Source organism: Salmo salar, chromosome 19 (genome assembly GCF_965601325.2).
Source record: "Salmo salar chromosome 19, fSalSal1, whole genome shotgun sequence".
Taxonomy (NCBI): domain Eukaryota; kingdom Metazoa; phylum Chordata; class Actinopteri; order Salmoniformes; family Salmonidae; genus Salmo; species Salmo salar.
In genome coordinates, this window is record NC_138309.1 from 56262666 (window position 1) to 56272221 (window position 9556).

Here is a 9556-nt window from a genome sequence, read left to right on the forward strand (position 1 = left end):
GAGAGGAAAATAAGTCAAAAGATTACAACAAAAGAACAAGAGAGAGAAAAAAAATACAGAAAGGGAGAAGGGGAAATTCTGCAATGTCTTGCAGTGGCAGTTAAAACCGGCGGGCAGAGAAAGAGTGAGAGAATGAATGAATACATAAACAAACAGAAAAATGGGCCCGTTTTAATTTCACGTGTCAGGTCTTCTGCAATATAATAACTAAGGTTCCTGTCTATTTCTCTTGTTTTGGCGGCTAACCAACAGGGCAAGAAGAAGAAGAGGAAAAGGGATAAGCAGCCAGGAGAGGGCAATGGTAAGTGAGCGGCAGTTCTCTCTCCTATTAGGAGACCCTTCATGTGTTCAGGACTGTGTTGACATCTTACAAGATAATAGTCTAGCCCGTTTTTTTTCTCCCTCTACTGCTTTTTATTTTATTTTGGTGTTGTTGTGCTCGTTTTTTTCTACTACGTAGTTATGCTACACGTAATGCAATATTTAAATGGTAGACTTGCTTGTTACCCCCTCCTTCCATTCCCCACCCCCTCCCATAGCCTTCCCCAGCTAATAACGTTGAATATGCATGACCCCCTCCCTTCCCCAGCCTCGCCCCTCCCCCTCCCTGCCGACCCCCCCCTCAACACACTTTGCCCCCCAGCATTTATGAAACGTTGATATGTGTGTTTTGAGAATGTGAAATTGAAGCGTTGCGAAAGTCATTAACATTAACTTTGCCAGTGTTGTGTGTCTGTGTGTTATAATGCCTGTGGCCTGCAGATAGACTGTGCTTGTGTGTCTGTAACCTGGGCCGCCCCTGCTTGTTTTCATGCATGCTTTTTAATCACCCCAAAAAAGGGGGGAAAAAATCACCCACTTCTTAAAATTAAGGAGGTTTACTAATTCTGTTACTTCTTCATTTTATATTCTTAATATTCATATTCTTCTGATATTCCATATTGTGAGTTGAGAAGGAGAAATGCGGCATATGAAACTGTATTTTACGCTCGTTTACGTGACGGATCCCCTCTTGAAGGCCTCTCCATCTGTTCTTTTTTTCAGAACACAGAGAATATTTTCCCAACCCTTGCCTTTCACTCCCTCCGATTACAGGTGCTAATGTCATTTTGAGTCTTAAATTACTCATTTGTTTTTTTTCTCTCTTTTTAGTTTATGATGTATTTATCTATGCATGTGAAATATATTATATTTAAAATACATTTTACTAAGCTAAATGCAATATTCTGAAGGATGTTATATGCTTTGTTTGCTGCTTTCTTTCTTAAAATGTTTCTTATGTTTATATATTCGGCCATTTTATTTGTACTAGCAAAAGTATGTTTTATTTTATATACTTACATATTTATTTAATGACGCTTCTGTGTTTAAGCCATTTATTCTAGAACAATCTTCCCCATTTGGCCAAATCCATATGTTGTATATATTTCTAGTGGTGGCTGTTAAGTTAAAGTAATCTTAATGTTGAGTATGACCCAGAGATTTTACGTCAGTCAGGGTAAACCTCCTTAATCTATTTGCTTCAGTAGCTGTGCTTGTGCCTTTCCCTGGGCCAGAATGAGTTTGCCTATTCCCCTTCTTCGCGGTCTCTGCTCAAACTAAGGCCTGGATTTACTCACCATAGGATTCCTCCTTTGACCCAGCTGTCACTTTGCTCTACATTTTTATTATTAAGCCACTATGGTAGAAAACCGTGTGTCAGGTGTTTGAATTCAGGTCTAAGTACAGTAGTAGTGCCCTTGCTGCATTCAGTAGGGTTTAACCCTTTAATGCTTTCCCTGGCTGAGACTAACCCAAACCTCCACTTAGTGTAACAGTCTGATACTGCTGCCTCTTCCTACCTACCACCTCTAGCCTCTCCTTCTCAAATATGGCGATAAAAAGTATAACTATGAATGGCACTTAGCAGAAATGTAATCAAGTCTGCATTATTGTCCCCATCATATTCTGCTCCTTTAACAAATACGTATGATCCTTTTTATTGGCTTAAGCCTTCTATTAAAGTGGAAATGACTATCCTTTCGTTTGACTTAATCTTTGCACATTTATGCACTTGTTCGCTTTTTGCTTGCGGTTTGATTACTAATGTCTGAAAGACTAACTGTGTCTTCTGACAGTCCTTTCTGTAAAGACATACTGCATCTTTTTAATTAGGGGGGAAATTAGCTAGATATGCCACGATTACGAAACTCACAGACTCACTGGTTTCCGTTTTTTTTCTCCTTTATTTCTCTCCTCTTTGTCTTCCCCCCCTTTTGGTTATTCTTCCTCCTGTCTGCTGGCTTCCCTCCCTGTTGTGGCATCAGACCTGAGCGCTCCTAAGAAGTGTCGAGCGCGCTTTGGGCTCGATCAGCAGAATAACTGGTGTGGCCCGTGCAGGTGTGTATGGTGTGTGCTGGCGTGAACGCCGGGGGCCAGGTGACGGCTGCTCTCTGAGCTGGGACTTCCTCCTTCCCTCCCCGCCTCCCACTCTCCTTCCTTCGCCAGGTTGTCGCCACCTCCCAACTCTTCCTCCAACCCAGCCCTGCTAGTCTGGCCTGCCTCTAGTTGTGTTGGTGTTTGGGAACAGGGCTAACAGGGTGTGTGTGTGTGTGTGTGTGTGTGTGTGTGTGTGTGTGTGTGTGTGTGTGTGTGTGTGTGTGTGTGTGTGTGTGTGTGTGTGTGTGTGTGTGTGTGTGTGTGTGTGTTGGTGTGAGTGGTGTTTGTCTGTACCCAAGTCTAAATTGCAGCATATAGATGTGGGGTTGGGTGGGTCCTATAGGGCATATTCTCATAATGAGGGACAGGACTCATCAGACTGGGTCTGAGAGGAGTTGGAGATGCGATGGCCTGGTCTGTGTGGAGGAGGTCCCAGTGTTGGCAGCCCAAACCTAAGCCTTGGCTATATGTTGTCTGTCCAATGACGTGTCCATTTTCTATGTTTTTGTATCGTTTGTGTGTGGCTAACAGACGCAAATGCCCCAAAGAAGTGTCGTGCCTTGTTCGGGCTTGACCAGCTGAGTTTCTGGTGCAAACCATGCAGGTATACCCCTGTAGTATCTACGGGAGGACAACCGTAATGACAATCACTTCCTTCTCTTACGTCTTCTCAAGACGTCCGTCTAAAACAGATGTGTGTTATGTTTCCTTCAATGTGTTAATTGATGACACCGTCATTCTACCTGTTCCTTTTCCTGAATCGGTGATTTTCTGCTAGAACTTCTTCTAGCAGGTCATTTCACTTATTTTCGTTGAAAACTAGAAGCCCAGTCGCAGAAAATGGATTTACTAGCGTCATTTGTACTCTACCTCCGCAATTATAACATTGTAAGGGAAGATCCTTGTTGCAACATGGTACACAATCAAATTTAGGAGAACTTTGGGCCTTTTTGTTGTAATGTAATTTTAAAAAGGAATACGTTTATGGTTTATGATACTATTCTTCTGGCAAGTTGAAAGGTTGAAATCCATTTTCTATCCAGGCTGTATTTTAAGTGCCTGACATTCTAACTGTTTTAAGTGTCTGTCTGAATTGGCCTTCTTGATAACCTTGTCGTGCTAAGGTTTGCCCTGCTTCTCAGAGGGCACCAGAGTGACTTTCTTCTATGCCCTCTTCCTCCTCCTCCTCCTCCACCTCCTCCTCTTCTTCTTCCTCCAAACTCCTCTCTAATAACCCTTAATTAGTCCCTACCTGTTGTCTTTCTGTTCTGACACAAGCAGTCTTTGAATTGGGAATATTTTCATGGTAGGTATCTGTTTCTGTTAAGTAATACCCTTCTCCGTGTCTGGTTTGCACTGTGTCCCCACCTCTACCCTGACCATTGTGACGCTCCATTTGATACTCTGCATCACCATGGTCAACCCAGGGCATGCGACCTATCAATACATTTCATTTTTCTCCTTTTTGTTATCAATATTGAGCTGTGGTTATTACTACAGAAAGTCTATCTGGCATTTTGTCATTGCCTCAAAGAAAACAGCTCATAAGATATTGAGTTATCTTACCAAGTCACCAATTCTAAAGGTTGATTTCATATGGTGTCCAGTTGAATTCAACATCCAATTAAAGTCATCCACAAGGCCTGCTGAACTCACTTAGCAATACTCCACACTCAGTTTCTACAGTAGTGCTGTTCCAGATTGAAAATAAGGCGTAAACAGTTGATCACATTGATATCGGGATGACATACTTCCTGATCTAGTCTATGAACGTAACGGGTAGATGATGAGTAGGGCAGCAGCGGGGTGTCAGTGGGCCGGGCTTGGAAATAGCCAGGGATAAATCCTGCTTCGTTTAAGGAGCCGAGAGGTTAACAGACCCCACCGGGCTCCATTTCCTGAAAGATGCATCTGGCGTAATTCCCCTGGAGACGGGGAAATCAATATGTTACACAGGCACATACTATCAATCGATATGTCTGTTAAAGAAAAAATTATATTAGCTCATTTGAAGCGGTTTGACAGGCAGTTATCACTTCAGCACTGGCAGAGGAAGAGATACAGGCTGGCACTGGCAGAGGAAGAGATACAGGCTGGCACTGGCAGAGGAAGAGATACAGGCTGGCACTGGCAGAGGAAGAGATACAGGCTGGCACTGGCAGAGGAAGAGATACAGGCTGGCACTGGCAGTAATAATAGTACCACACAATACTCATACAGGGTCTTCGACAGCCAAGCAGACATCTCAACTCCCTTTCCCTTGCTTTTCAGTTGACATTTCCCTGTGGTTTTACTCTTTCTCGTGGGTCAATGTTGTGTGCTTGTTCTCTTTGTTTAATTGTTAAATCTCACAAGTGCATGCCTTTTTGTCCAGCATGCCATCAGTGTAAAGTATGTGTGGTTGTCCAAATATATATTTTTCTTCCGCACTCTCCCTTTCTCTTCATTCCTCTTATCAGTTCTCACTGATCGACCCCCCCCCCCTCTTTTTTCCCATCTCATTCTCTCTCACAGTATTTGTGTGAACCCTTTACCTGAAGGAGTACAGGCAGGGTATGACTTGACAAACAGGCCTTACCCTTGATTGAACGATAGAACAGTGAAGGCTAGCTGAACCAAAGCATCGTTTCTATCACTCACTTCTGCCCGCCTCCCTCCCTCCCCACCTCCCAATTCTGTTCTTTCTCCTTCTTGCTCATTGTCCCTGTGAGCTAGCAACACAGTCTGAACCACAGTGTATTTGCCCTCGAGGCATGCACAGACCTTGTGATAAGGAGTTGTTGATGTCAGGGTGAATCGAGGTGGACAGAGGCTCCCCCCTCTGTCCATCCTTGCCTCCCTGCACCCCATATGAACATAGCACGTGCACAGCCCCCCCCCCCCTTGAGTGATAGCTCAGTGCAGTTGCATTGTGGGCCGTTCCACAGAGCGAGATGGGTTGGCTGCAGGCGTGCCAGACAGGGGAGAATCATGACCCGAGCAGAAATGCAACCATTATAACGTGACCTTCATACACACATGTCTTAGGGGCAGGTGCAGCGTAGTGGGGATCCCCCTAACCTCTTACCTCAGCATCCAAACTCTCCCCTCTAAGCAAAGGAGAGACAGAGAGAGAAGGAAGGATAGTGGAGGAGAGGGTGGAGAGAGAGAAGTCAGGATAGTGGAGGAGAGAGAGAAGTCAGGATAGTGGAGGAGAGAGAGAAGTCAGGATAGTGGAGGAGAGGGAGGAGAGAGAAGTCAGGATAGTGGAGGAGAGGGAGGAGAGAGAAGTCAGGATAGTGGAGGAGAGGGAGGAGAGAGAGAAGTCAGGATAGTGGAGGAGAGAGAGAAGTCAGGATAGTGGAGGAGAGAGAAGTCAGGATAGTGGAGGAGAGGGAGGAGAGAGAAGTCAGGATAGTGGAGGAGAGGGAGGAGAGAGAAGTTAGGATAGTAGAGGAGAGGGAGGAGAGAGAGAAGTCAGGATAGTGGAGGAGAGGGAGGAGAGAGAGAAGTCAGGATAGTGGAGGAGAGAGAGAAGTCAGGATAGTGGAAGAGAGAGAGAAGTCAGGATAGTGGAGGAGAGGGAGGAGAGAGAAGTCAGGATAGTGGAGGAGAGAGAAGTCAGGATAGTAGAGGAGAGGGAGGAGAGAGAAGTCAGGATAGTAGAGGAGAGGGAGGAGAGAGAAGTCAGGATAGTAGAGGAGAGGGAGGAGAGAGAAGTCAGGATAGTAGAGGAGAGGGAGGAGAGAGAAGTCAGGATAGTGGAGGAGAGGGAGGAGAGAGAGAGAAGTAAGGATAGTGGAGGAGAGAGAGAGAGAAGTCAGGATAGTAGAGGAGAGGGAAGAGAGAGAAGTCAGGATAGTGGAGGAGAGAGAGAAGTCAGGATAGTGGAGGAGAGAGAGGTCAGGATAGTGGAGGAGAGGGAGGAGAGAGAAGTCAGGATAGTGGAGGAGAGGGAGGAGAGAGAAGTCAGGATAGTGGAGGAGAGAGAAGTCAGGATAGTAGAGAAGAGGGAGGAGAGAGAAGTCAGGATAGTAGAGGAGAGGGAGGAGAGAGAAGTCAGGATAGTGGAGGAGAGGGAGGAGAGAGAGAGAAGTAAGGATAGTGGAGGAGAGAGAGAGAGAGAAGTCAGGATAGTAGAGGAGAGGGAGGAGAGAGAAGTCAGGATAGTGGAGGAGAGAGAGAAGTCAGGATAGTAGAGGAGAGGGAGGAGAGAGAGAAGTCAGGATAGTGGAGGAGAGAGAGAAGTCAGGGTAGTAGAGGAGAGGGAGGAGAGAGAGAGAAGTCAGGATAGTAGAGGAGAGGGAGGAGAGAGAAGTCAGGATAGTGGAGGAGAGGGAGGAGAGAGAGAAGTAAGGATAGTGGAGGAGAGAGAGAGAGAGAAGTCAGGATAGTAGAGGAGAGGGAGGAGAGAGAAGTCAGGATAGTGGAGGAGAGAGAGAGAGAAGTCAGTATAGTAGAGGAGAGGGAGGAGAGAGAGGTCAGGATAGTGGAGGAGAGAGAGAAGTCAGGGTAGTAGAGGAGAGGGAGGAGAGAGAGAGAAGTCAGGTAATGGAGGAGAAGGAGGATAGAGAGAGAGAGAGAGAGAGAAGTCAGGATAGTGGAGGAGAGAGAGAGAGAGAAGTCAGGATAGTAGAGGAGAGGGAGGAGAGAGAGAAAGAAGTCAGGATAGTGGAGGAGAGAGAGAGAAGTCAGGATAGTGGAGGAGAGAGAGAGAGATAAGTCAGGATAGTGGAGGAGCGAGAGAGAGATAAGTCAGGATAGTAGAGGAGAGGGAGGAGAGAGAGAAGTCAGGATAGTGGAGGGAAGTGAGGAGGGAGGGGAGAGAGAGAAGTCAGGATAGTGGAGGGAAGTGAGGAGGGAGGGGAGAGAGAGGGAGGACTAGTATCTCAGAAGAGCAGGTTGATCCTGGCAGTAGCTCTTCACCACGGCCAGCTCTTTGGTTGAGTAAAGATCAGAACTCTGTGAGGAAACGTTTAAAAGATGAGGGAAAATAGCAACAATAAAGGGAGTTGTTTTGAGATTCGCCACTAAAATCATTCTTCATTCTTCTTTATTCTTCATCCATTTCTCATCCATCATTTTCATCCTCCTGCTGCCTCTCCTCGTTCATCATCCTGTCTGTCTGTTTGGTGTACTGTGTGTATGTCCTGGGAATCTGAGCAGGCCACATGTAGCCTTGATCCTCAGCCAGGCTGTAGTGTTGGCAACCACTTAAATGCACCAGAAAATAACAATAATGTAACGCCCAGAAATAGGTTTTAGATGTTATCTTTAAGACATCGACGGTATGCATAATGCCAGTGAAACAAGATGGTGCATTTACGTTGAGTGCTAAGGCTCGGCTATTGCCCAGCAGATTGTTGTCAGTTCTGGGATGTCATGCTAAACAAAAACTGTCTTTCTCTGTCCCCCATCTCCAGGAGAAAAAAAAAGTGCATTCGCTACATCCAAGGTGAAGGTAGTTGTGCCAGTCCTCCCTCTTCGGACGGCAGCTTACTAGACTCCCCCCCATCCTCCCCCTCCTCGGTGGCCCCCTCCCCCTCCTCGAAAGAGTCCAGACCTCAGACTGAACAAATGCAACCTCTCTCACTGACTATGAAACCGGCCCACCAGCCTCTCCACTACCCGCACCGGCACCTCCTGGCTGGGCATCCTCCTCCGCCATCTTTGGTTCTGCTGGAAAACTCTGCTGCTGCAGCGGGCAAAACTCCTGGCGCAGTGCACAACGGAGCGCACGGCGACGTCTCGTCCTCGCGGCAGCCGGGCTCCTCGGGCGCCGCCCTGGCCAGGCCCTTGGCAGCATCGCTGTGTCATTCCCACTCGCTACACCCCAACTCCACGGCCCCTCAGCCTCTGTCGCTCGTTACCAAGTCTATAGAGTAGATCCCTCCTCATTCACTCCCTCCTTCCTTCCCCTTTTTCTAGCTCTGCACCCTTCATTCTTTTCTCTTTGTTTCGTTCAAACTTTTTTTCTGTTTCTGTGCCATAAGGCTTTGAAAATGTGTTACTGTTTTATCAAAGTTCATTGGTCAATATTTGACCCATCATTATCGAAAAAAAATATAAATATTATAATGAAATAATAATCCAATGAGCTGTAGAGTATGGCTTTGTGAATCTGCCAAAATTCTTCTGAACTTCTGTTCTTCTCTTTATTTTGTAGTGTTAAACAGAAAATTGTTATTTAGTTCCACTTAAACGTGTTTCAATGACAGATATAAAAAATTGTAGATTAGATGACTATTCAATGACCCCTTTTCTTGAAAGAGTTGGTTCTCCTTCATTATTTGTATTAAATACGAGCTTGCGAACCAATCATTGGAGGGTATGAGGATCGTGGAGACACCTCTCTTACTGAGGAACAACTTTAATTGTGATGTTACTTGTTCTTCTTTAAATGTACAGAACTATTTGGTGGGTGGGTTGGGGGGGCGGGGTTACTGTGTTAATGTGCATCGTTCCATTGCGTTGTCTTTTTTATTTTTTTTGTTTACCTTTGGGGGTGGAGTCAGGTGGGGTGGGTGGGGGGTTGGAAGGGAGACGGTGGGGTCTATTGGGGTGGGTGGGGGGTTACGGTATTCAATACAAAATGTCACAACGCTAGGACCAGTAGTATTTATTGCTTTAGAGATTGCTTGTTGTATCTTGTATGTTGTCCATTTTAAAATCTGTTCTTTTTCATAATACATTGTATAAATATTTTTTTCTTAACGTAAGCAACTATATAAAAACTTCATTTTTTTCTTCACTGAAAACCTGGATTCCACCCAATGTACTGTGTAGATTTCACAGAGGTATGCACAACTTCATTTCAAGAAATGCGTCTATAAGCCATTTTACAAAAGAAGAAAATAAACTTGAAACACCAAGGGACAGTGGGTACCGTGTCTTCAGTAGTTTGGGGAAGTGTCTAAAGCCCTTCTTTTTTATTGCACAGTCCCATCTCTACCGGACTGTAGATTTGTGTACAGATTTTCCGTGCCAAATTTTGTGATAATTTTCTCTCCTGCCTCTAATCACGCTGTAGGGGTTTCAGTTGTGTTTGTTTATTTTATTTTATTTTCTTATTTTTTTTTACATACTTTGCTGTGACGTTACATAGATTGCTATGTATGTAGTATAAATGTTGCTATAACAAATGTGTTTGGTAGCAAAT

At 45.2% G+C, this 9556-nt stretch overlaps 1 protein-coding gene across 35 annotated transcripts in view; it reads left to right on the forward strand.

Annotated features, from left to right (window-relative positions):
* tcf7l2 (transcription factor 7 like 2) overlaps positions 1–8849 on the forward strand; it is a 118130-nt gene extending 109281 nt beyond the window's left edge. For 3 of the 35 annotated variants that reach the window (XM_082965802.1, XM_082965806.1, XM_082965798.1), the window contains 4 exons: positions 253–301; positions 1045–1095; positions 2307–2379; positions 7821–8841. In XM_082965802.1, coding sequence (XP_082821928.1) covers positions 253–301; positions 1045–1095; positions 2307–2379; positions 7821–8283 — 636 coding nt within the window. In that variant the 3' untranslated portion in view covers positions 8284–8841. Of the gene's footprint in view, positions 1–237; positions 302–1044; positions 1096–2306; positions 2384–2949; positions 3024–3663; positions 3726–7820 lie in introns of those variants that run through there. The other 32 variants (XM_082965822.1, XM_082965823.1, XM_082965824.1 and 29 more) reach the window with 27 other exon arrangements.
* Positions 8850–9556: the final 707 nt, after the last annotated feature.